This window comes from Bos indicus x Bos taurus, chromosome 12, assembly GCF_003369695.1.
Source record: "Bos indicus x Bos taurus breed Angus x Brahman F1 hybrid chromosome 12, Bos_hybrid_MaternalHap_v2.0, whole genome shotgun sequence".
Lineage (NCBI taxonomy): Eukaryota > Metazoa > Chordata > Mammalia > Artiodactyla > Bovidae > Bos > Bos indicus x Bos taurus.
The window spans coordinates 51,716,220-51,744,039 of record NC_040087.1 but is presented as its reverse complement, the minus strand read 5'-3'; the positions used below and the strand labels follow the sequence as shown (position 1 = coordinate 51,744,039).

The 27,820-nt window shown below is 42.2% G+C and overlaps 1 protein-coding gene across 1 annotated transcript; it reads right to left on the bottom strand.

Moving 5' to 3' along the window:
* Positions 1–8,951: 8,951 nt before the first annotated feature.
* On the bottom strand, positions 8,952–17,111 carry ACOD1 (aconitate decarboxylase 1). Its single transcript, XM_027557721.1, has 5 exons — positions 16,738–17,111; positions 15,122–15,283; positions 13,856–13,945; positions 12,437–12,642; positions 8,952–11,164 (listed from the first exon to the last, which is right to left on the bottom strand). The coding sequence occupies exons 1-5, from the start codon at positions 16,747–16,749 to the stop codon at positions 10,219–10,221; spliced, it is 1,416 nt and encodes a 471-aa protein (XP_027413522.1). The 5' UTR covers positions 16,750–17,111; the 3' UTR covers positions 8,952–10,218.
* Between the last annotated feature and the right edge of the window lie 10,709 nt (positions 17,112–27,820).

Genomic DNA, 27,820 nt, shown 5'->3' with positions numbered 1-27,820 from the left:
GTTCTAGCATTTGGCACCAGTTTTTACAAAAACATCTCTGAGTCACTTTGACAAATATAGATTGCTATCCTGACGTTAATGAATTAAAGTCTTAACTCCACAGGAGTTTAAAGGAATGCTATTTTCCCATCTGATTCACATTATCGCTCTTACATACCTTAATTCTTTGCTTAAGATTTAATTGTTCATAGGTTTGTTTTGTCAGCTGCCTCAAATAATCCCGGATCTCCTGTCTTTGCAGGCAGTTTTGGGGTGGCCCAGACCTGCATGGTCAACAGCTCTGTGAAGGACACTTCACGCCTTCCACTGTGCTAAGAAGCCCACGAGCTGGTGCTGCATTGCCCTGTGCTGGCAGCTGAAACCGTCCTGCTTGTGAAGTCACAGTGGGTCAGGATAATACTGGGGATGGAGGGGAAGAAAAGGATGAAAAGCTTCCTGTCGGGTAAGCACTTTCCTACTTCCCTTCCTCTGGATGAATATAAATGTAGCTGCTTTTCTGATAGCTTAATGAATTATCTTTCGTTACCAGTCTGCGGTATTCGGTGATTGGCATTAATGTGGGGGTGGGCATAGCAAGGGACTGTAGTTTAAAGCGATAAGACCAGGTGGTGTTGAATCACAGAGAAGATGTATTCTTACAAAATACTCTGGCTTAGTCTATAAGAAGAACATTTCAATATAGCAATTCTCTTATATGATATCATTCAGCTGCATGGCTCCAATCGCGCTTACTTGAATTGTTTCCTATCCGTCCTAGTTCATAAAGCCTTCCTTTCTCTTACTAACTGGCTGGTTCATTGAAGCCTCATGTTGGGATGGATTCCTTATGTGCACAGTGCCTGTGAGCTTTTGTTCTGAATATTGCTGTGTTTGAGCGGCCAGTGCGAGCTATAATTTTAACTCTCTTCACAGCCACACTGTCAGGTGCCTAAGAAACATTTTCTCCCACTTGGTTAGATCTCCTCTTCCGATAGGTTTGCTGATGCAGACCCAGCAGAAGCCTGGATGCAAACACAGCTGCTGGGATGTGAGAGGATCCTTCAGGATACGGCCAACAAAACGGCTCATATGTGTGCCTAGGTGGTGTGGCCTCTCGCATGAAAACTGTGAAGGAATAGGACCAATGAGGGGGTGTTTTATCATGTGTTTGAACAGTGATACCTCTCTAGCATTTAGAAGAACTTGTTCAAGGAGAAATATTTTTGCTCCAAACAGTTGCATCACACACTTTACTAATTGATTATAGGCACTTTCAATGCGATCTTGACTCAAAAGATGAAATAGCTGTCATTGAATTATCCAGCTATCCTTGGTTTTTGACAAGCATGTGGTCATTTTTATTTTTCACTTGTGAAAGTCGGAAGCAGTGTTTTCATGCCGTGTTTTATGAGGATGGCATTGGACTGGTCCAAAGGCTTTATCTGAACTTCCAGGTTGGAGTCTGGGAACTTGGCACTTGACCCACTCCCTAACTGATAAAGATGATTCACTCCGCTTAGACTGTGCAGACAATATGATTATGCCCAACACCTGCTTTCCTTCTTGGAGTTTGGAATTGTGGTTGTTATTGGGCAGAGGATACCCTTATAGCTGCTTATCAGAACTTTGGGTGGTAAGTCCCTTCCCAGGGAAGACTTGTAAACACACTTTACTGCCCTCTTCTCTGCTGGAGAAAGAGACACATTCACGCAGCTTCTCACTGGAGAGAAGGAGCCTTGAAATCCTATGGAGGGGATTCTCCAGACTCTGCCTGTGTCTTTTTCTCTTGTTGATCTTATCATGTATCCTTTGACGATAGTAAACTTTAGCCAGGAGCACAGCCTTATGCAGAGCCCCATGAGTCCTTTTGGTACGCACTTGAATGTGAGCTTCAAGTGGAAGTGTTAGTCACTCAGTCATGTCTGACCCTTTGTGAACCTGTGGACTGTAGCCCGCCAGGCTCCTCTGTCCATGAAGTTCTCCAGGCAAGAATAGTGGAGTGGGTTGCCAGTCCCTTCTCCAGGAGATCTTTCCTACTCAGGGATCAAACCCAGATCTCCCACATTCCAGGCAGATTCTTTACCATCTGAGTCACCTGGGAAACCCGTGTATGATCTTTAGGATCCCCTAATATATACCAGCCCTCGAGCTCCCCAGAGCTGGCAAAGCTGTGTCTGGTGACCGAGGTCCCTTGGCTCAAGATCATGGACCTGTGCTGAGGATGCAGACATACAGAGAAGGAGCTGGCATGTAAACCTCTCCTGTGAGCTGGAGCCTTTGTCCCAGTCTCATAGTGGGTTTTCTCTCTGGCTGTCTGGCCTATCACACCAACAGTGGGCTAAAGGAGACAAGTGGGAGGAAACAGACGTTTGCCACTATGCTTAGACGGCCCAAGCCCTGTCTTGGGCTTTCTCAAGATGGAAGAGCTCACAGGGCTGTCCCTTGCTCCCCAGCCTCATGGAAGGAAGAGATATGGGCTCACCTTTAACTCTCTCAGTCCATCCAAAGTCTCCACCAGCACTGTGGCTCTAAAATGCCCTAGCTTTTTAAAAGGAAGCAGCCAGAAAAGAATGTGGGGAGCCAGTCTCCCTCCTCCTCTCCCTCCTCTATTTTTTTGGCATGTGGTAAGGTGAGGGTGGACGGTGTACGGGGCTGTCAGTGAAGAGGACCCTTAAGTCCTCCCTGTAGACCCATGTTCCCTGATATTTTCTCCTGCCTTCAGCTAATTCAGTGGGTATAACAGCCAGTATCAAGGTCACCTTGAGTGCTGTTGTCCCCCTCAGGGGAGATTGTCTTCAACCCCTGCTATTGGTCTGAAGCAACCTTCAGGGATGTTAAGAGATAGACTGAGTCATATTAAAAATTTTAAAAGGGTTTAGTGAAGTGAAAGTCACTTAGTCATGTCTGACTCTTTTCGATCCCATGGAATATACAGTCCATGGAATTCCCCAGGCCAGAATATTAGAGGGGGTAGCCTTTCCCTTCTCCAGGGGATCTTCCCAACCCAGGGATCGAAACCAGGTCTCCTGCATTGCAGGTGGATTCTTTACAAACTGAGCCACAAGGGAAGCCCAAGAATACCGGAGTGAGTAGCCTATCTCTTCTCAGTCCTGACCCAGGAATCGAACCAGGGTCTCCTGCATTGCAGGAGTATTCTTTACCAACTGAGCTATCAGGGAAGCCTTTAAAAGGATTTAGTTAAGCAAAAATTGATTTGAATCATGTTGTTCCCAGTATAATAGGTAGAAAGGAGCTGTGCAAAATGAAAGACTTTTCTAGACACAAGGGAGTGGGAACAGAGAAGTTACACTGGGTGAAAAAAACCCCGAACTGGTTATTGCAAGGTTACTTTCCTTAGAGGAAGGCAGAGGTCTATCAGGCAGATTACCAAACTGATAACCTGACCAGACATTCCTGATTCACTGGTTCAAGATTCTATATCTGGAAGAGCCAAAGCTGTAATTCAATTAAGCCTCGATTTGGTGGATATGGGCATAAACAACTCCATTGGGGTTCATTGTCTTGTTTTTTTTTTTAATTGGAAGATAATTGCTTTACAACATTGCAGTGTTTTCTGACGTACAATAATGTGAATCAGCAATAAGTGTACATGTCTCCCTGGGGCTTCCCGGGTGGCTCAGTGGTAAAGAATCTGCCTGCAATGTGGGAGACTTGGGTTTGATCCTTGAGTCCAGAAGATCCCCCGGAAGAGGAAATGGCAACCCACTCCAGTATTCTTCCCTGGGAAATCCTATGGACAGAGGAGCCTGGTGGTTACAGTCCATGGGGTCTCAAACAGTCAGACACAATTGAGCACACATGCATACTTGTATCCGCTCCCTCCTGAACCTCCCTCCAACCCAGTCACCCCACCCCTCGAGGTCATCGCAGAGCACCGGATTGAGCTCCCTGTGTTATACAGCAATTTCTCGCTAGCTATCTGTTTTACATTTGGTAATGTCTATGTTTCAACGCTACTCTCGCAATTCGTCTCGCCCTCTCCTTCCCTCACTGGGCCCACACGTCTGTCCTCTATGTCTGCGTCTCTATTCCTGCCCTGCAAATAGGTTCATCAGTACCGTTACCCTAGAATCCATATAATGCATTAATATACGGTATTTATTTTTCTCTTCCTGACTTTCACTCTGTATAATAGGCTCTGGGTTCATCCACCTCATTAGAACTGAGTCAAATGTGTTCCCTTTCATGGGTGAATACTATTCCATTGTACATATGTACCACAACTTCTTTTCCATTCATCTGTTGATAAATATCTAGGTTGTTTCTATGTCCTGAAAAGTGAAAGTGAAGTGAAAGTGAAGTGAAAGTGAAGGTCACTCAGTCGTGTCCGACTCTCTGCGACCCCATGGACTATACAGTCCAGGGAATTCTCCAGGGCAGAATGCTGGAGTGGGTAGCCTTTCTCTTCTCCAGGGGATCTTCCCAACCCAGGGATCAAACCCAGGTCTCCCGCATTGCAGGTGGATTCTTTACCAGCTGAGCCACAAGGGAAGTCTCCTAGCTATTGTAAATAGTGCTGCAATGAACATTGGAGTACATGTGTCTTTTTCAATTATTGTTTCCTCAGAGTGTATGCCCAGTAGTGGGATTGCTGGGTCATATGGTAGTTTTATTCCCAGTTTTTAAAGGAATTCCCATACTGTTCTCCGTAGTGACTGTATCAATTTGCATTTCCACCAACATCACAGTTCAAAAGCATCAATTCTTTGGCCCTCAGCTTTCTTTGTGGTCCAGCTCTCACATCCATACACGACTACTGGAAAAACCGTAGCTTTGACTATATAGACATTTGCCGGTAAAGTAATGTCTCTGCTTTTTAATATGCTGTCTAGGTTGGTTATAGCTTTTCTTCCAAGGAGCAAGCATCTTTTAATTTCATGGCTGCAATCACCATCTGCAGTGATTTTGGAGCCCAAGAAAATAAAGTCTGTTACTGTTTCTATTGTTCCCCATCTATTTGCTATGAATTGATGGACCAAAGGGCATGATCTTAGTTTTTTGAATGCTGAATCCATGTAATACAGAGCCAGTGATAAGAAAATTCTACATTTATAAGTACTATTTTTATTATATCCTATAAATTTTGATATGTGGCATTTTTGTTATTGGTTAGTTTTAAATGTTTTATAATTTTCTCTAAAACTTCTTTTGTGATTTGAGTTATTTAGAGGAATTGTTTATTTCTAAATGTTTCAGGCTTTTCTGATTGTATTTTTACATTGATTTTTTTCAACTTAAAAATGTTTTTTGAAAGTTAATAATTTTTTTTATTGGAATAGAGTTGATTTACAATGTTATATTCATTTCAGCAAAGTGAATCAGTTTTACATATACATATGTCCACTCTTTTTTTGCTTCTTTTCCTATGTAGGCCATTACAGAGTATTGAGTGGAATTCCCTGGACTGTATATATAGTAGGTCCTTATTAGTTATCTATTTTATATATGGGCTTCCCCCATGGCTCAGACAGTATAAGGATCTGCCTGCAATGTAGGAGACACTGGTTCCATCCCTGGGTCAGAAGGTTCCTTGGAGAAGGAAATGGCAATCCACTCCACTATTCTTGCCTGGGAAATCCCATGGACATAGGAGCCTTATGGACTACAGTCCATTGGGTCACAAAGAGTTAAATACGTAGTGTGTATGTGTCAAAACCAATCTCCTGATTTATTATATTGATTTTTAACTTGATTGCATTGTGATTAGAGAAAATGACCTGGATGATCCAGTGCTTTCAAAAGTTGAGACTTACTTTATACCCAAATATGTGGTCCATTTTTATAAATGCTCTGTGAGGTTTTTATAAGATTGTGAACTCTCTAGTTGTTGAGTGCATAGTATATATCCATTAGATAAAACATGTTGAGTGTGTTTAAATCTTTTATAGTTTGTTTATTTTTGGTTTCCTTGAAATATAAACTTCTATGCTGCTGCTGCTGCTAAGTTGCTTCAGTCGTGTCCAACTCTGTGCGACCCCATGGACTGTAGCCTACCAGGCTCTGCCGTCCCTGGGATTCTCCAGGCAAGAGCACTGGAGTGGGTTGCCATTTCCTTCTCCAATGCATGAAAGTGAAAAGTGAAAGTGAAGTTGTTGAGTCTTGTCCGACTCTTAGCGACCCCATGGAGTGCGGCCCACCAGGCTCCTCCGTCCATGGGATTTTCCAGGCAAGAGTGCTGGAGTGGGGTGCCATTGCCTTCTCCAAACTTCTATGGGAGAAATGTTAAAATTCTTTCAGTATAATATTGGATTTATCTATTTCTCTTTACAGTTTAGTAGTATTTAGATGCATAAGTTTAGAATTATTTTAGTTCTTTACAACTACTAAGTCACTTCAGTCGTGTCTGACTCTGTGCGACCCCATAGATGGAAGCCCACCAGGCTCCCCCGTCCCTGGGATTCTCCAGGCAAGAGCACTGGAGTGGGTTGCCATTTCCTTCTCCAATGCAGGAAAGTGAAAAGTGAAAGGGAAGTCGCTCAGTCATGTCTGACTCCTCCCGACCCCATGGACTTCAGCCTACCAGGCTCCTCTGTCCATGGGATTTTCCAGGCAAGAGTACTGGAGTGGGGTGCCATTGCCTTCTCCGTTAGTTCTCTAATGGCTTCAATTTATCATTATTATCTTTTTTCTAGTAAAACGTTTTTTGCTTGAATTCTTTTTTAATATTTAATTCTAGCTTTCTTTTTTAATATTCTATCTACATTTCCCTCATCTTTTTTACTTTCAGCTTTTCTTTATCTTTATGTGTCTTGAATAAAGTACATAACTGGATTTTTAAAATGCCTTCCAGTAATACCAAAAGTAAGAACAAAAATTATTTTTAAAAATGGCAAAAAAATACTCGGTCAAATTTAAAAGTTTTGCTCTTCAAAATACACCATTAAAAATACAGTAAGACCAGCCACAGATTGGTAGATAATATTTGTAAAACATGTATTTATTAAAGAATTATGGTCAGACTAGAAAATGAAGTCTTAAAACTCAATAAGAAGACAACCTAATTAAAATAATAGGCAAAAAATGGACAAGAATTAGTCATCAGGAAAATGCAAATTAAAACCACAATGAGATACAATTATATACTCACTCCTGCTGCTGCTGTCACTTCAGTCATGTCTGACTCTGTGCGACCCCATAGACGGCAGCCCACCAGGCTCCCCTGTCCCTGGGATTCTCCAGGCAAGAACACTGGAGTGGGTTGCCATTTCCTTCTCCAATGCATGAAAGTGAAAAGTGAAAGTGAAGTTGCTCAGTCGTGTGTGACTCTTCGAGACCGCATGGACTGCAGTCCACCAGGCTCCTCTGTCCATGGGATTTTCCAGGCAAGAGTACTGGAGTGGGGTGCCATTGCCTTCTCCGTATATACTCACTAGACTGGCTAAAATGAGAAAGACTGATAATTCCAAAGTTTGGTGAAAATAAGGAGAAACTGAAACCATCATACTTTGCTGGTGGAAATGTAATGTGATAAAGCTACTTTGGAAAACAGTTTTTAATAAAGATAAATATGTACTTACCAAATGATCCAGCACTCCTGCTCCTGGGACTCCACCCAAGAGTAATGGAAAGATATGTCCCCAGAAAGATATGTTTGTGAATGTTCATAGAAGCATTATTCATAGCAGCCCCAAAGTAGAAACTATCTACCTTCTCTTTAACCAATGAATGGGTAAACAAATGTGCTATATCCATATGGTAGGGTGGTACTCAGCAATGAAAGGGAATAAAGTACTTATACTATGTGGAAAAAATCTTAAAACTCTTATGCTAAGTGAAAGAGCCAGACATGTAAGACTATATATTGTATGGTTCCATTTATATGAAATGTTGGAAAAAGACAAAACTGTAGAGATAGAAAACAAATCATTGGCTGCTGAGGACTGGAGATGGGAGTGAGAATTGAGTGCAAGCAGGCCTAAGGGGTGTTTGGAAGTGGTAGTTTTCCAAAACTGAGTTGCAGAAATATTTTCATGACTCTATGCATTTAAAAACTCATAAAATGTAAAATGAATGAATGTGACAAGTAAAGTAGTTGTTAATAAAACAAACATTTAAAAGAATGTGTTCATGGTTGTTGCATCTTTTTAACTGGAGCATTTAGTCCATTTACTCTTTTTGTAGTTATAGATATATTTGGATTTTTTTTCCTGTCATTTTATATTGTCAAATATATTTTATATATTTATTTCTTTTCCCCTTCCTTTCTTACTTTACTTTGGATTATTTTTACCTAATTCCTTATTTCTTCTTCTATTAACCTGGAAGTGATACCTTCTGCTGCTGCTGCTGCTAAGTCGCTTCAGTCGTGTCCGACTCTTCGCGACCCCATAGACAGCAGCCCACCAGGCTCCGCCGTCCCTGGGATTCTCCAGTCAAGAGTACTTTAATATAGTCACCCTAGAAATGTCAACATACACACTTGCAAGTCAAAGTCTAGAGTTAATAGCTTGCCCTTTTCTTGGACAATGCAAGGAATTTAGAATACATGAACTTTAATAACTTCCTGCTTGTGTATATATAATACTAATGTGGCAATTTTAACCCCTCAAGACATTTTAATTGTTTTATACAGTTTAATATTATTTGACTGTCCACATATATGCTATGTTTTGGCTGTCCTACTTTATTACATCTCAGATTCTACATCCATGATATTAGTCTCAAAATTTTTTTTATAATGAAAGGTGATAGATTGTATTAAGAATACTGTTTTTAGAGTCAAACTGCTTTATTTTTTATACTTTTTAAAAAATAAAGCATAACTAGAGGGATACCCTGAACCACGCCCAGTGTCACACCTAGTCAGTGGCAGAAGCAGGATTTGAAACAATGAAGCCCTTATTTTAAACCCAATAGCATCTCCTCCATTGTGAAGTGCGGGAGTCCAGCTCCAGCAGCCAGGGAATGAGCCTGAAGGGATGGGCGGTGTCGGCGAGGAACAACACAGCCTCTCAGTTTTCTTGGACTGCATATTTATTTCAAGCTTAAGATTCTCTTTTATATTTTTACAAAAGCATTAGGTCAGAGGTTTGACATTTTCAGTTCCCCCTGACCCAGATTTGTTGTCTCCATAAATCATTGTTGCCCCTCAAAAGGAGTTCCTGCCTCAGCCATTCTCTTATCTACTTCTCATGTGTCCTTGTGAATACGTTGTAACTCATGCTAATGTCTGGGCTTCATACCACATTCCTCAGTTTATTTCTTATCTTTCTAAATCTTGTTTGGCCCTAGTCTCCTGAGCTCACTTTCTCTAAAAAGGCTTCTAACCACTAATATCTCCAAAATTCCTAATCTCTATAAGCTATAGTAACATATGCTAACATTGCAACATTCCTTAAATCTTGAGCTTCTAACTATTTTAATTATTCCTAAGCCCTAAATTCGGCAAACTCCTCTGCCATAAATATTTCCCTCACAAATAGGTTTCAGATAGCAATGCCTCGCATGGCCTCAAGCTGTGGCCTACGTGCTCATCCTGGAACACTCTTTTGTAAAGGTCCTTGAACGAATGTCAATGATTAACTTTATAAATTATTCTCTGAGCACAGCTGCAGAAGGCTTTGTGCCTTCTCATGCTCCTCTCAAGAACAATAAGCACCTTAATATTCTTTTCAGTCAACTCAGCCGAGGAGAGGAAAAAACAGGTCAGAATCACAAGGCCTAACTCCTTCATCCTGGGTTCGTGCCTGCGGGACAAGGAGAGGGAGTTGGGGCCGTGCCTCCATTTTGTCAGTAAGGCCTAACGTGGCTCCCGACAGTGAAGGGATTCTTACAACCCATAGTCTAAGAAGTCTGTTGGTGGCACAACAGACCAGAGCCATCTTCACTGTCAGCAAGTTTTGTGTAGAAGTTCAAATCCCCCTCATACCTTGAGGTTCATAAAGGTTCATAAATAATTCCTCTGAAAAGTTTAAGCTAAGTACAGGTGACTTGAATTTCAGCCTTATGAATTCTTTTAAAATAAATTTCTCTGTGTTTCTTGCACATTTATTAGCTTGCCAAACTAGGTAACTGGAACTGTCTTGCAAAATTTACAGGACAAGACTGCTTCCATATATATCCAGTTCTGTGTTTGGGCTCTGAAGTACTGAAATGTGCTGCACTTATTCCCAGGACAGACCCTTGTTCTATAAAGCAGAGAATTGAATTTCCCCTGATACAAAGTCACCTGGATGTTGTCAAGCCATAGGAGAGATTGTATGATGGAATTGTTAAATGCTAGATAGATTTTGAAGCTATCTTTGGTGGAGAGGTTTCTTTCAGAAGTGTGGTTAGCACAGAGCAGTCTTCCAGGTCTTCTAAGTTTTCTACTATCTCTATAAGCCTTTCTACAGCGTGGCAGGACAGCGTCCTGCAGGAATTGGTTCTGAACTTTTCCTGTAGGTCCTTCTGGCTCAGAGGCTTCCTCCAGTGACCGTAGAAGGTATCCGAACGCTCTGTGAAGATGGATCCATCCTTGAGGGCAACACTCATCTCACAGTACAGTGTGTTGAAGTTTGGTAGGTTGTCTCGAGGGTGCTCCAGCTCCACCTTACCAAGCAGCTCTCTCACCTGTGGCCTGTTGATCTGGCGTTTGTGGAAGGCTGGGACAGTGATGACACCATCGAGCAGCATGGCACAGGCCACATACTGGAAGGAGTGGCGGGCTTCATGCTCGGATTTGGGAAAGGGCCTGTTCACATACTGGACATCTGGAATTCGAAGCACAATTCTCTCAATGCGGTCAATGGGGAGTGGGCTTTTGTCTGTTACAAGGTGCCTTCTCATGGATGCAGCTGTGTCTGCCACCCAGTGGGTGGCCAAATGGGCAGGGAAACGCTTGAAGGCCACATCCTGCTTCTCCAGAAGCCAAGTGTGTGAATCTAGGTCTGGAAGGACTTTAGGAGAATAGTTGGTATAGAAAGCCCCAAACCCTGTCTCCAAATCCAAAACCCGTTTGTTTCCCTGGAGACCCAGCATTGCCAGGAAAGCAGCTTCTAGCCCATGCCTGGCAGCATTGCCCACGTGAAGTGGCTTGGTCTGAGTGGCAGCATTTGCCATGGGTGCCCCAGCATGAGAAACAGCAATAGCCAGGGCCTCTTGGCACTCTGTCACGCTGAGCCCAAGAAACTTAGATGCGGCGGCAGCACTCCCCAAGGTTCCCACCACCGAGGGGGGATGGAATCTGAAAAGCAAAAAAAAAGAACACAGAGGTGGAGACTTACAAACTTCAGCTGCCAGGGGGCAGTATAGTACAGTGGTCAGGAGCTGAGCTAATGGAGCCCTAAGGCCTACATTCAAATCTCAGCTCTTCCTCCTATTAGCTATGTGATCTTGGAAGTTATTCAACCTCTCTGTACCTGTTTTCTCTTACATAAAGTGGTCATCATCTCATCATAATAGTAAAACTCCCTTGTGAGTTTTGAATAAATTCCATTTCCATTTCCATTGAGTTTTTACAGTTACTTACAGAGGCTTTCAGCAATCAACAACTTTTGCCTTTTGGGCAATAACAGTAACAGTGAAAGTAAAGGAAAGTCGCTATAATTACAACAGGGCTTGACCCATAGTAAATTATTTATAAATGGTACTGTTACAGTTGGGCTTCCCTGGTGGTTCAGCTGGTAAAGAATCTGCCTGTAATGTGGGAGACCTGGCTTTGATCTCTGGGTTGGGAAGATTCCCTGGAGAAGGGAAAGGCTACCCACTCCAGTATTCTGGCCTGGAGAATTCCATGGACTGTATAGTGAAGTGAAAGTAAAGAATTCCATGGACTGTAAAGTGGAGTGAAAGTTGCTCAGTCGTGTCTGACTCTTTGCAACTCTTTGAGCGACTTTCACTTCACTTTCACTGTTACAGTTATTGCCCCAAAGGCAAAAGTTGTTGATTGCTGAAAGCCTCTGTAAGTAACTGTGAAAACTCAATGGAAACTGTGAGCACTCACTCAATATTCTTATTTACTCCTCCCCCAGAAGGCTGGAACAAATGGCAAAATAAATATTAGATTGAACCATCTGATACAGTCAGCGTTGGACCATTTTTGATCTGTGGGTTGAATAGTCAGGTTTAGGGTATTCTGTCTGTTCTCATTCGTCTGAAGGACCCTAGAAATACCAAAGTAGATTTCTGCTTTGAGATGAGCTGAGGGCTATCCAGAGTACCCATGAAGGCCAGCACGTCATGATCACCTTGGGGTGAGGGGATCCAGATCTGTTTATGGTCCTGGTTGCTCGTTGGCTCTTTAAACCCAGAGGAGACTTTTCACTAGCACTTCTGAGATCACACTTTTCTATATGGAATAAACAGTTTGATATTTGGTTGAGTGGACTTAACTGCCAGCACTAATGACAGCAGCTTCCACTGAGCCAACCTCTGTATCAGAAAGCTCCACAGAGATGACAACGAACAGATGAAGGGCAATGTGGGTGCCTCAGGATGGGGCACACTTTCTCCATACCTCTTTGGTATGTCATAGGCTTCTTTGGAGAAACGCAGTAATCGACCTTGCACTTCAATACCAACATTGAAAGCCAGCAGCAGGTCAAGGCCAGAATACTTTGGACTTGGTGGCAGGGCTTCTGATAGAGCCATGAGGACAGGAAGGACAGCTCCAGAAGGGTGGGTGGCAGGGTGCCACGTGTCATCAAAATCCATTGAGTGGATCTGTGTGAATAGACACACAAACAACCAGAACCTAAATGTGTCTCCCTTCATGTGATGGCTTTTGGACCAGTCAGGGTTTATTTCAGTAATCACCTTTTTGATGTGACATTTTTAGATCTGATCCTCTGAAGGTTAAACCTATGAACTAGCTGGGATTCTTAATCACATGGGTGGGCACTAGATATGCTGTCCTCTGGCCAGATCAAGTGGGACCTTCCAGAGCAGCTAGTGAACCGCAAGGAGCTTGGGTCTTACTCAGCGGCCACCATTGGAAAGATCCATACCTTCCTTATAAACAAAGCTGTAGAATTAGGTAGCTTCTCCTCTCCCTCTTTGACCTTTCAACAAGTCACATGAAGAGTTTAATGCCATTTATTCCATATCCGGCCATATTTTCTGAGCCCTTTTTATCATGAAATAATTTCAAATCTTTAAAGAAGTTGCAAGAACTCTTGAACCCAGATTATTAAGCTATATTTTTAGATCTTTATTTTCTGCTATAAGGTTTTATTCTTCCTCATCCCATCACTAGCTTTTTCCTTACATGAAATGGTAATAACCAGAAGTTCAATTTAAAATAGACTTTTGCCTCATTGTGGCTGGTGCCTTCCCCACAGCTTACTGGATGTTTATTTGTGGATGCACCATCAGATTTGATTTTTGATATTCTGAACTACTGTCCCCATAAACCATAAAAATATCTCAGAAATCCCAACAGGTTCACATCCAAATTATATCTTGTAGACTGCTCCTGACACACAGAAAAGGCATATAAATTGTCTGTCAGATGAGAAGTCCTGATTTTTGGTTCCGAAAAAAGAGACACCAGATGGTCATTGTTTCTATCTTGATAAATATCTGCTGATTGAATGAAAGGCTGGTTGCTAAATAGAAACTGATACTGGCCACAGCAGAAGGGATTAAGAAGGAATTGAGTCTGGATATTTAATTTAGAGTTGAGATAACTTAGGAACATTTTTATCAAAATATTTCCATCTTATTTCCTCTCCTTCACAATTTCAAAAAACATCAATTCACTGTAAAAACATGAAACTGAAATTACAACATAGGCGAGAGGACAGGACACTTCACCTCTCTGAACTTCAATGAACTCATCAGTAGGGTATGAAACCTGGGAAATTTCTGAGATATATTCTGGCTCTGAAATTATTCTGATTGTTGAACAGTAGAAAAATCATGGAAATCTCCTTACAGCCACACCGTTAACGAAAGCAGCATAGGTTGGTGGGAGCCTGAGTTCTGGCTGGCCCCAAACAGTGCTGGACACATTGGAACTATAGATCTGGAATGAAAGAATATCGATCAGTGATACAGGGTATGAACCAACATGCCAAGTCACCATTTCAATAGTTGTTCTTCATCTTTGGAGACACTACTTTATTACCCCTTATTGAGCCCTTTGTGCTAGATTGAAGCCCTAGTTATTGGATTTCTCTCTTCTTTGTAGAAGAAAAATACAACTTTCTCCATGGAAGGGAGAGGAGATGCTGTCACTCAATCCCAGACTGTGATCCCTAAGTGCACCAAGGAATGAAGTCTGCTTCTTGAAGATAAACACAAGGAAAAGGTAGACTGGTCGTCTCTATCAAGCGTATTCTTTGGTGGGTGGGTGCACATCTCCCATGTAAACACCTGCAGGCTGGTCCAGGCTTTTCTCCAGAAAATCTTCAAGTCTTTGCAAGAACAAATGGCTCGGGGCGGGTGCTACGGCCACGAAGACTCTCAGGTAAAACTGTGCTTTCAGTTATAATAGTAATCAGCTTGAAATATTGCTAGCCTTAAGATTAAGACTGGCCTTAAGACAGTGACTTAGTAAAGGACGTGTATGTATATTAAGACTCAGGTAATATAAAGCATAGATGTACATATGTGAGAGTTGAACCATAAAGAAGTTCAACTGAACACTGAAGAATTGATGCCTTCAAATTCTCATGCTGGAGAAGACTTTTGGGAATCCCTTGGACAGCAAGGAGATCAAACCAGTCAATGCTAAAGGAAATAAAGCCTGAATGTTCATTGGAAGAACTGATGCTGAAACTGAAGCTCCAGTACTTGGGCCACCTGATGCGAAGAGCTGATTCATTGGTAAAGACCCAGTTGCTGGGAAAGACAGAGGGCAGGGGGAGAAGGGGGCAATAGAGGATGAGATGGCTGATGGCATCATTGACTCAATGGACTTGAGTTTGAACAAACTCTGGCAGTGAAGCCCAAGGAAGCCTGGCGTGCTGCAGTCCACGGGGTCGCAAAGAGTTGGACACGACTGAGTGACTGAACAGCAACAACAAATACAGCATAGAAAAGCATAAAACTGTAAACCACCATGCTGTATTCAGCAGGTGCTCTCTCTAAAATGAAGAGTAGAGCAGTAGAACACAAATGCATGTCCCTGGATACATCTCACAAACAGGTGTGTATGTACACCTGGTTTCAGTTCTAAAGTAGACATGGAGCTTCTTACTTTACTGTATCCACTGGTTTTGTGAAACACTTCTGTGCTGGTTCCCAGGAGCCCCACTCCCAGAGCATCCAGAACCATCCTCTTGCTCCGCTGAATGACACGATCTGTGAGGTGTCCCACCTTCAAGCCGTGGATCACTTTGGCAAAGCTTTCTGTGACAGACTTTAAAGGCAAGAGTGTTAGAGCAGAGCTACAATTACTCTGTATTCACACACTTCCTTTCTACATGAGAACTTAAGGTACTTCTGCATAAAGAGTGTGCTCCATTACAGGAAACCCAGTTGGTCAAATTAAGTTCAGATCCTAAAAAGTGACGTGTAGTGAACACATGTATGAGGCAGAGGGATGTGGAAATGGAAGATGGCCAGTTTCTGTTCTCAGTAGAGTTGAGGACACAGAGTAGCAAGCAGATAATGGCCACAGAGCGTGGTGGGCTTTGGTGGAGGCAGGAAGAGACTAAGAAGGGGAGGAGAGGAGGGAAATCTGGCCCATCAGGTGAGCATGCCTGGCCGTGGAGTAGGGCCCAGGGACTTCCCTGATGGTCCAATGGTTAAGACTTCACCTTCTAATACAGGGGGTGTGGGTTTGATCCTTGGTCGGAGGGCTAAGATCCCACATACCTTGGGGCCAGAAAACCAAAACATGAAACAGAAGCAATATTGTAACAAATTCAGAAAAGGAAATGGTCCACAGAAAAAATAAAAAACTTAAAAAAAGAAAGAAAGATAGTAGGGAACCCCAGCAGACCCCCTGACAAGTCCTGAGCACCACCCCATGTGCCAAAGAATAAATGATCTCTTTGTGGCCCCTGAGGAAGGGAACACTAGGAAACAAATGGGCAACTGCTCAGCCGTCTTTCACCTTGGGCTGTCTATTTCTAAAATATCTTTCTGGTCTTGATTTTTCTCCTGGCATTTACATCTGTTCTTAGTAAAGATACTATGACTAATGCATAAATTATGGTAAAATAAAGAACTCAGGTTCAATCCCTAGATGGGGAAGATCCCCTGGAGGAGGGCATGGAAACCCCACTCTAGTATTCTTGCCTGAAAAGTCCCATGGACAGAGGAGCCTGGTGGGCTACAGTCCATAGGGTTGCAAAGAGTTGGACATTACTGAAGTGACTTAGCACACACTCATGCACTTAGTTAATAAATATTTCATGAGATCTTGCTATGTGTCCGCCCTGTGCTAAGCACTCTAGCACCAAGATATTTGGTGCTTGGTGTGCTAAGCACCAAACCAAGATATTATGGTTCCTACCACAAAAATACTTATCTTCTCCAGGGGACTAAGGACAGTAGACAGATAATTTGAAAAGCAGTATGGCAACATCATAATGGATAATTGCTAAACTAGAAGGTTAAAATTCCATGAACTTAAACTGATTCATTTCTTCCTATTTTTTTTAATCAGAGAATTACATCTATTCTTGGCAAAACATCGATGAAAAACAAAATGCATTTAATTAGACCATCCAGAGGCTATGCGAAACATTGAAATGACATTTTAAATAGAAGCAGGTAACTCTTCAAAGGAGAGGAACTGAGAAAGCTGAGAAGAAAAGGAAAGCTAGAAAAACCAGTTTAAATAAGCCCCATAAAAGGAAACAATACCTGGAGCATCATGTTGTTCTGAAGAGGAGGCTTGTCTCAGGGTGAATTGGGGAGCAATTTGGTTGCCAGCGACTGTCTTTATACCTCTCTCTTCTCTCAAACCCATTCTCTTTCATTTTTTTTCTAACTTGAAAATTTCCACTGTTTCAACACCTCCCAGCTACAATCACTTCAACTTCCTCTTTAATGAGTTGTTTAACTTACAGTAAACTAACTAAATAAACCTAGAAGGTACAGTAGCAATGATCAAATGAGTCCTCACAGATATCAGAAAAGTACATCGATGGCAAAACAAGGCATCTTGTGCCTAGATGCTATCCGTCACAATCAGAAAAACAGTCACACTCTTTTATGTAGGCATTCTAAATTTTGTCCTGGGGAAGTAGACGTGGATTTTTGGAAGAGATCAGCAAAAAAATAAAAGTCATAAACTAACTTACAATATTGTAATGAAAATTGAAAAAAAATTAAATGTCCCCCAAGTGTGACTTGATTTGAAGAGAAAAAGTTAAAATTTTACATAATCTCCTTCTCCTTCTGCCTCTGTAACTCAGCTTGCCCCTTGCAAAATCTAGATCATGTAGGTCACATAGTCTCAGAAAGTGGGGACTCGCAATACTAGGAACTGGAGTTTATCTCACTCACTCTTGTCCTGCTCTTTGCAATTGCTCAGCCCCTGCAAACCTGCTTAATCATGCCTGTTTGTGTAAAGGTCAGGCATCCTCCTCCCCATCTTGACCACTGTTCCCATGCTCGTGAAACCCCTTAGTTTAAACCAGCCTATTAACAGCTAGTGTTGCCCACTACAGTCTGTTTATAAAAACGCTGTAAACCCTTTGTTTGGGGCTTAGAGCTTGGAGTGTTAACTCCTCTGGGCCCGCTGGTGTAATAAACCTGAGTTCTTCAACTCTCCGAATGTGGTGCTTGGTTTCTCGAGTACTAGTTTCTGCAACAGGTTAAGTGAAATATGGCATGTACAGCATTTAAGGAGTACTTTCATTTTCCCCTTCCATTTCACCTCTGCTAGTCACCATTGTCAGGGACAAATATGCCTTCCAGAAGTTTCCGGTAGTTTGAGATTAAGAAACTAGAAGAGCATTGAGTGTTTATCACAATTATTCTCAGATGTTCCCTCATTTGCTCCTGAGCTGCATTTTTCAGTATATGCACATCACTGGCTCCTGGTCCTCTGCCTGGTTTCTGGGATCTACTGCCTGCCTCCCTGCTCTGGCCCAAGTGGACTTCAACACAGCTTGTCTGGGCCTTTTTGTTTATAATCAGTCACTGCAGGTTAGCTAGTCTGAACCTAGCTCTGGTCCTCTAGGGAATTCTTATTGCCCTCAGGCTTCCTAGTTTTGTGCCATTGGTTTGTATAGGGGGTACGAAAACTCAGGTTGAGCTTGTGGTTGCAAGTGAAGTGGGAGAATTCTTCTTTGAGGATGATTGCATGTTAATTTCAGAGGAAATCTCCTAGAGCCTTGGGGTTCTACCTGGATCCTGTCACAGAAGAGAGAATTTGAGACAAAGAGAAACTAAATGGTTCTGCATAAAAATTCAAAAGGCTGTCTTTCCTGCAGTCAGTGTCTCTCAGAGAAGAGTAAGTGCTTTGCTTCTCTTGGTTGGGGCTCTGGAGACGGGGTCAAGGCATTAGGAACCTCTGTGGATGGCTGAGGGGTGATACCCTGGTTTTAAGTCAGAACCACACACAGGTTGGGGGTAAGGCTGGAGCTGGGCAGGTAGTCAGCAGGGAACCCCATGTTGGAAGGGCCCAGGCAGACAAATTTAACAGCAGTGGACCCAAATATCTAATTTGAAGTTTTTCTTTGCAATATAATAGTTGTTCGTCATTCTCAGGAAAGTTTGTTACAGACTACAACCTATATCGGCCATGCTTTGGGGAGTGAAGGCAGGGCGATCGTTTATGTATAAAGAAGGCTGCAGGGTACCAGTCAGAGAGAGAAGTGACCAGAAGCCACATGGAGGAGTTATCCCAAGTAGTTAAGGACAATTCAAAGGAGGGGTATCCAATTGTACCTAGCTGAATGATGCAGGGAAGAGGGACCAGAAAGGATGACACTGGGGCATGTTTGGATTCTCTTCTTAAGCCAACTTCTGACTAAAGTGGGCTTCCCAACCTTGGTCCAGACTGGGGAAACCCAAAGCCAGGCTCTGTAGTGGCATACACAGTGGTTGTGAGCATCAGGGTACCATTTCAGACAATTAGTTTTATATCAGTGGACTCCAAAGCCAGGTTCCAGTGGACGGGTGAATTTCTGTATCCAGGAGTAAAGTGAATATTTGGGTAGAAAGGGCAAGATAGGTATTTGGGGCCATTAGGATCAGATCGGAGAAGGCAATGGCATCCCACTCCAGTACTCTTGCCTGGAAAATCCCATGGACGGAGGAGCCTGGAAGGCTGCAGTCCATGGGGTCGCTGAGGGTTGGACACGACTGAGCGACTTCACTTTCACTTTTCACTTTCATGCATTGGAGAAGGAAATGGCAACCCACTCCAGTATTCTTGCCTGGAGAATCCCAGGGACGGGGGAGCTTGGTGGGCTGCTGTCTATGGGGTCACACAGAGTCGGACACGACTTAGCAGTAGTGACTTAGCAGTAGCAGCAGCAGGATCAGATCAGTCGCTCAGTTGTGTCCAACTCTTTGCGACCCCATGAATCACAGCACGCCAGGCCTCCCTGTCCATCACCAACTCCCGGAGTTCACCCAGACTCAAGTCCATCGAGTCAGAGATGCCATCCAGCCATCTCATCCTCTGTCGTCCCCTTCTCCTCCTGCCCCCAATCCCTCCCAGCATCAGAGTCTTTTCCAATGAGTCAACTCTTCACATGAGGTGGCCAAAGTACTGGAGTTTCAGCTTTAGCATCATTCCTTCCAAAGAAATCCCAGGGCTGATCTCCTTCAGAATGGACTGGTTGGATCTCCTTGCAGTTCAAGGGACTCTCAAGAGTCTTCTCCAACACCACAGTTCAAAAGCATCAATTCTTCAGCACTCAGCCTTCTTCACAGTCCAACTCTCACATCCATACATGACCACAGGAAAAACCATAGCCTTGACTAGACGAACCTTTGTTGGCAAAGTAATGTCTCTGTTTTTGACTTTGCTATCTAGGTTGGTCATAACTTTCCTTCTAAGGAGTAAGCATCTTTTAATTTCATGGCTGAAATCATCATCTGCAGTGATTTTGGAGCCCAAAGAAGTAAAGTCTGACACTGTTTCCACCGTTTCACCGTCTATTTCCCATGAAGTGATGGGACTGGATGCCATGATCTTCATTTTCTGAATGTTGAGCTTTAAGCCAACTTTTTCACTCTCCACTTTCACTTTCATCAAGAGGCTTTTGAGTTCCTCTTCACTTTCTGCCATAAGGGTGGTGTCATCTGCATATCTGAGGTTATTGATATTTCTCCCGGCAATCTTGATTCTAGCTTGTGCTTCTTCCAGCCCAGCGTTTCTCATGATGTACTCTGCATAGAAGTTAAATAAGCAGGGTGACAATATACAGCCTTGACAAACTCCTTTTCCTATTTGGAACCAGTCTGTTGTTCCATGTCCATTAGGATAGACCCCAGCAAGTAAGAACAATCACATCATAAGATTTTGTGATTTATTGCTTAATACTCTACATAAATTGGTGTTAAGGATAATCTGATTGCGTTGAAAGGAAACAGTTGTCTAGTTTGAAAAACACTCAAAATAGAACTCCCGAAGCATTATCTTAGTTTGAAATTCTGGAGTTTTCAGCTTACTTGTGAAACAGGGAACTGGTTCTGTTCACAGAGCCAAAAAATGGACTTTGCAAACTTGTAAACGCTCACGCAGGCAAAGTTTATTTTAGAGGACAGAGATACAAAGCCCTCAGCACTGACCCTGAGAACCCCCAAAGGTGGGAATGACAGTAGTTTTTATGTCTTTATTAGAATTGATCTGTTCGTGTTTGGTTGGCTAAGGGCCGGATACACGTAATTTCTGACCAATCAGTTTAAATGTTGCTTTGTCCAGTTTGTCATTTTTATGGCTTTCTTGGATCTCCCAGTCTCTCAGTTTTTCTAGACATTGTGATGCTATCCTTTGACCCATTCTCAAGATCTCAGAGCATTATTTAGGGGCTAGATGTGTGTGTAGGAGCTAATTGTCTACCTGGAGTTTTTCTCCTTGGTATCCTGGAGAGCATTTTATGATTGTCTTGTCCTGGGTCTGAATGTTTTATGACCCTCCAGACCAGGGAGGCATTCCTCTGAATGTCTATAATCTGAAGCAATAAATATATCTTTTGACGGAGCAAAATGCTTGTGTGTGAGAATTAAAATTGAAATTAGAAGAAGAACTGAGGCTCTGACTTGTATACTGACTACGTAACAATTTCTACCTCAATTAGATATTTAGAGAAAATTCCTAAGACCACTTTTACATGAAAGGGAAGAATGGACTATAATGGCTTCAACCACCTCACTGTGGAAGAACTTTACAAAGTGATGATAAGCTGTATAAAGTCTGATGAGCTTTGATGGAAGTGCTGTCATTTAACTTTTCTGGGCTCACTTTTTGTCACTGGTATTGAATTTGAAGGCATGTTAGTTCAGTTATTTGCTTGCTTAATTACTCTGTGCTTTTATGGAACAGTGACCAACTTAAAGACTAAGGCCCTCTGTAATTAGAATCACTTTCTAGTTATTTCCGGGCTTAGATGATAAATTGTAGATTGACTGACATCTCTCTAATCAAAAACAATTGATGGCTTCCAGTTGCCTCTTGCTCTTCGCTCTAAGTATTAATAGAAGCCAGATTATATTTAAAAGCAAATTTGATCTTCCATCACTGTCTGGAGGGGAAGCAGTGTAGAGAACATTCTCATGAAAGCCCACGTGGGGAGGAGCTGAAGCCTCCTGTTAACAGTGGATTTGGCCATGCATCTCTCCATAGCAAGCCCGCTCTTCAGAGACCTGGCTGGCAGCTTATTGTTGTTTAGTCCCTAAGTCGTGTCCAGCTCTTTTGAGACCTTATGGACTGTAGCCCACCAGGCTCCTCTGTCCATGGGATTTTCCAGACAAGTATATTGGAATGGATCAGCATGTCCTACTCCAGGGGTTCTTCCTGACTCAGGGGTTGGACCTGCATCTCTTGCATTGGCAGGCATATTCTTTTCTATTGAACCACCACTGCAACCTTCAGAGACCCTAAGCCATACCTCCCAGCTAATCTGCTTCAGGAATCCCAGAAGTTGTTAAGATGATGAAGGTTTGTTCTTTTAATTGGAAAAGTCTCCAGGGTAATTTGTTACACAGTAGTAGACAATACAGACTCCTGCCTATCAGTAAGCCTTACACATGCTCTCAGGATCTGATCAGAGTTCTCTCTTCATTCTCACATTGGGCTTAGCATCTCCCTTCTACCCAAAGAGCCGCAGTCTTCATGCCTTAGGACCTTAGTACCAGTGATTCCCTCTCACTTCTCATGTCTTGTTCCCACACCATATTTCCTTTCATATCTAACTTACCCCACAACTTTCTTCTCTTCATCTTCCCTCTAAGTCAGTGGTTCTTAGCCAGAGATGAGTTGTGCCCCCAAGGGACATTTGGCAATGTCTGGAGACAGTCACCAATTTGTGCCTCTAATGGGTAGGGTCCAGGGATGCTGTTAAACATCATACAATGTGCAGAACAGCCCCCAACAACAACAAACTAACTAGTTCAAAGTGTTAATGATATTGAAATTAAGAAACTCTTCCTAAATGTAGAGTTACATCTAGAAGTCCTCCCCAACCCCCCAAGTTTAGGTCAACATGCCCATCTGCATGGGGCACAGTTTCCCTCTTTATATTCTTTAAGATAGGGAAGTTCCGTTTAGGAAGGGAAGTGGTCTACCCCACAGAATCACTACATCCGGAATATCATACATAGTCAGTGCTCAATAAATTTTTGTTGAATGAATTAATCCAAACCCAATGCTTTCAAAAAGTCAGTCATACTAACACCTGGATGAAATTTAATCCCTCTTTATTCCCAGTGAAAATGTGCGATGAAGGTATTTTTTTTTTTTAATGACTGTGGTTTTTATAGAAAGTAAAATACAGTGAACTGATCTTTGTCTTTCTCTTGACAACAGCAGGTCCAGCCATAAGGGATGGCTTGTGAATGTGAGCTCTGAGTAAATCAGGAATATTTGAAATAACAAATCAGAAATGTGAGAATGCAGACTATTTCTAAAAAAGGAAAAACCATGTAATACAGTCTTTGCCCAGAATAGCTGATTTGGCATATTTGAATTTCAGTTTTCTTTTTTCTGCCTTGCCCTTCCTGTGCAATCTTATGAGTGAGTCTCTGGGTTGTAATTATTAAATTTCAGTTTTTGGGAAAGCTTATGTTTTATCAGAGAGCAAGTGGTAGCAACCAGGGTTCCTTCCCCTGGTTAGTATTTTTGTTAATTCCTTTGTGATATTGAAACATACTTAGAATGTTTTGAAAAGGAGAAAACTTTGGAGTAAAGTGCATTTAATTTCCTTAAAACAAGAACAGCACCACAGTAATAACAGCCATCAACATCTTCAAGGCTTACACCATTATCCGTCTGTCTTTGTTCTGGTTCCATTTTCCCCAGGCCCTAGACAATAAGATAAAACCAGATTTTAACTTGAAAATATCAGTAAGGCATCAAGAAAGAATGTCTTAAAGTAATATTAAGAGAATGCTTCACAGAGTCAATGGTTATTTTATGTATACATGTTCACTATATGTTCTCTCTGTATGTGAACTATTCTTTACTGACTTATTAAATTTTGGATGGAATTTTGAAAGTGCTTATGAAGGAATTAGGTTCCTATGAAGTGAGGACTTTAAACTATTGAAGGAATGTGTGGCTGTAAAATCAGTGATTCAATATAATTGACTCGACATACTTTATTGTGAAGACATCTTTCCATTTGTGGAGGCTCAGGGTGGTTATGTTTTATCTTCAAAAGCACCCTATCTCAAAGAAAAGTATTGTCTGTAGCTTTTCTTGTAAGCACAACATAGCCTGTCAGTGTTTCCAAGTTAACTAGTAAATACTGAGTGATTATCCACCAGTTGTATCATTCTGCTTACGATGTTGTCATAAAGAAGAACTAAATGGATGGATGTCTTATTGAAAGAAGTCTGGTAGACATTTAAAAAATATTCCATGCAGAAATTGTGTATGCATATTTCACAGGCAGAATGGATTCTAGGTACTTCCTCCTTTTTTGAAGCTATATTTTTAGAATTGTCGTGGAGCTCAAAAGAAATGTGGTTAAACATTTCAACAGCAAAGGTCTAGTTACTTCCTTTATTAAAAAAATAATTTTATGTATTTATTTACTTAGTTTTGGTCACGCTGGGTCTTCGTTGCTGCGCGGGCTACTCTGTAGCTGCGGTGTGTGGGCTTCTCGCTGCAGTGGCTTCTCTCGTTGCAGAGCAGGGGCTCTGGGCGTGTGGACTTCAGTAGTTGCGGCACTCGGGCTCCAGAGCACAGGCTCAAAGGTCACATGGGGCTTAGTTGCTCCTTGGCATGTGGGGTCTTTCCAGATCAGGGATGGTACTCTTGTCTCCTGTATTGGAGGCAGATTCTTTACCTCTGAGCCACCAGGGACGCCACCTCATTACTTCCTTTTGATATTCCTCTTTCATACCAGAGGCTCTTCCTCTTTCACACCAGAGGCTCTTTTTCAGATGATGTAGTCTTTCTTCAGCTCAAGGAAAGTTTCTTCTATTGTTTTCTTGATTCAGTCCCCTGTCTATTCTCCTTCTGAATTTATCTTAGGTAGATATTGTTTCTCTTGCCTTTATCCTACATGTCTCCACTTGATTCTTATAATTTCCATATTTTACATTCCTGTTTAATGCTATGAAAGGATTGGATGACTTGGTCTTCCAGGTGTTAAATCAGTCTTCAGTTGGGCCCATTCTGCTTATTTTGGCAATAATTTTTGTTGTTGTTGTTACTTGTTCTCTGGTTAACATTTTATAGGTATTTTCTTATTTCATGAATACTTGTAATTTAATCTCCTTGAGAAAATTACTTTAAAATTAAAAAAAAATTTTTTTTTTTTTTCTGTTTCTCCTGGAATCATTCACAATACTTCTCCATCCGGTACCTCTCTTTCAGGCTGTTGGTTTTCATTCTGTTTATTCATGAATTGGACTGCCCACTGAGGTTGGGATTGGACTCTTGTCTTCAGCATCACTCTGTCTGTGGTGGCTGCTCTTCCACCAGCTCAGTCCCTTGATCTAGAATGATGACTCCTAGGCTTGGAGACCATGGGGCCTCCCTGACCAACCTTAAGGAAGCTCTCCAACTTGGCTAAGATAAGAGGTTCTGGTCAGGATACAAACTATGAGGGCTAACATGGTCAGCCATGCTTGCATATTACAATTTTAACTGAAAAAAGAAATGTACAGGACACAGAACCCAAAGAGAGAACTTCAGGTTTACTCACTACCATCTCACTTTGATAGAAATTTTGGATCAAGCCACCACCAGACTCCTGGGGGGTCTTTAGATCAGTGTCTCCTGATGGGCCCATCAGTCACGATAAGAATGCTAGGGTCTTGTGGGTCCTGCATGGTTCAGAGGGGGCCCACGGGTACACCATATGTTATTTGGCTTGTCTTCTCAGGTGTGATGATCTTTTTCTAAGAGTTGTCATCATCTGCTTTTCATATTCTTATTTTTCATGTGGCTTTGACTGTCCCCATTCAGCTGAACATAGGTCATTAAGCAGGATATTTTGCTGATGTCTCAGTGATTTTATCCCCTTGTCCTCCATTTGCATATTTTCTTCATGTCTGATAAACTAGAGTTCTAAAACTTGCTTCATGAAATTTGGGTGGAGAAAGGGAGAACAGAGAGACACAAAGTGACAGCTGGGGCTGGGCCCCATGGAGGCGTCAGCCATGGGCTCACTTTGGTACGTGAGCACACTCACAGGACTGATTATCAGGTTCGCAGATCTTTTTTTTAATCAGCACCCATGATTGTCTTGAGTCCCGGGGGCTGACTTTCACTAACTCAAATTATTTGAGAACAGAGAGTCAATCAGAATGCCAGTTTGTTAATTTATATTGAGCAAAATTCCATAAGGTCTTCTATTAAGCCCTTTTCTGTATCAAGGTGCCCAAGAAGTTAAGTTAGTGATGTTCACTTGGTCAATAGTGAGGAGGGAGCACTGAGAACTGCCTTATCCAGACCATAGAAGAGATGCTATCCTTGCCCCATAAAATCTCCCACCTCTGTGGTGCCCAGACACATGCATCCATTGGATTCTCTGCTAGATATGCTTGGCCGGAATTTATTTTGCTCTTCATAAATTACCATTGTGTTGTTAGCCTTTTAGTTTTTGTTCTATGAAAACATGTTGCTAACTTACTGCACAATGCAATCAGACATTCCTGAGTTTACATTTTACACCCCAAACATGTCAGCTTTGTCTGTCAGCAGGCTAGATGAGCTCTATACCCACTACATTTACTACACAATAAAACACAGTCTCTGGGTAGCAACAGCATGATCGCTGACAGGAGAAACTCACTGTTGTTGTGTTTCAACAGCAGAAAAATTCCTGTCAGTTGAAATGTCTGTCACGATTCATTCAAAATAAACAAATTAGCCATTCATTTCAACATTTAAGTATTTCCTCAAAATTTTAGAAAAATAGTTGAAGTTAATGTGACCTTTTCTGATTTTGCTGAGTTTTGGCATTTTCCACGTGACTACCTGGGTTCCACCCTCTGGAATATCTACTTAGCCCTGCGCTTTCCCTTCCTTCCTCTATAATTCACAAAGAACATTCTCCTTTTTCTGTAGTTTAACAAACTTAACTAAATCTAGTTTGCAAAGGTTTTTTAAACTTTCAGACTGCGGTTTCATTCCTTGGTTATTCTTTATTCTATCAACTAAAAAAAAAAATCTGTCTTGGTCTCAGATGTGTGAAAAATGGGAAAAGGAATTGTCAAAATCCACAAAGAATTTTCCGAATGTTGGAAAACACTGTGCTGATGACTGTGGATGTGGAAATGAGGCAGGCGGGAAGTGGGCAGGACACAACCAGTACCTTTGAGATGCAACAAAAACTGGTCAGAACCGAATGGCTCAAGATGGAGGAAGATTTGACTTCCAGGAGACCTCATGACCCTGAGCCTCATTATAAGCTCACTGGAATATATTAGCATATGCTAGACAACACACCCACAGGTCCCATGACAGTTCTGAGAATGGCTATAAAAGGCCAAAAAAGTGGGCAGTGGCCCCATTCTTGGAAATCACAACCCTTTCCCAAAATATTAATAGTTGGAATAACCCTCCTATTTGTTAAGCCATGAAATTACCCTGCCCATAAATGCTAACCACCCCATATTTTGTGACTGCCTCTCGCCTTCTGAGATAGCCCACAGTCTGTCTATAGAGTGTGTAAACTTGCTTTCACTTTGCTATGGCTCGATCGTGAACCCTTCCCTGCAGAAAGCCAAGGACCCTCACTTGGTGCCCCCATCCCAGGGTTGCTGTTGTTGTTGTCCAGTTGCTAAGTCGTGTCCGACTCTTTGTGATCCCCATGAACTACAGCACACCAGGCTTCCCTGACCTTCACCATCTCCCGGAGTCTGCTAAAACTCATTTCCATTGAGTCAGTGATGACCATCCAACCATCTTATCCTCTGTCACCCCGTTCTCCTCCTGCCCTCAATCTTTCCTAGCATCAGGGTCTTTTCTGTAGAGTAGGCTCTTTGCATCAGGTGGCCAAAGTATTGAAGCTTCAGCATCAGTCCTTCCAATGAACACTCAGGACTGATTTCCTTGAGGATTGACTGGTTGGATCTCCTTGCAGCCCAAAGGACTCAAAAGTCTTCTCCAACACCACAGTTCAAAAGCATCAGTTCTTCAGCACTCAGCCTTCTTTATGGTCCAACTCTCACATCCACACATGACTACTGAAAAAAACCATAGCCTTGACTATATGGACCTTTGTTGGCAAAGTGATGCCCCTATTTTCCTGGAACAGAATAATAAGATGTTTGGAAAATGTAACTAAAAAATCTTCTCTCAACCCAGAAA

Coding starts and splice junctions, on each gene's coding strand:
- ACOD1 (XM_027557721.1), bottom strand. Junction 13,946..15,121: donor AAACCAGTGGATACAGTAAA/GTAAGAAGCTCC, acceptor CTTTCATTCCAG/ATCTATAGTTCCAATGTGTC. Junction 12,643..13,855: donor CTTTCGTTAACGGTGTGGCT/GTAAGGAGATTT, acceptor CTATTCACACAG/ATCCACTCAATGGATTTTGA.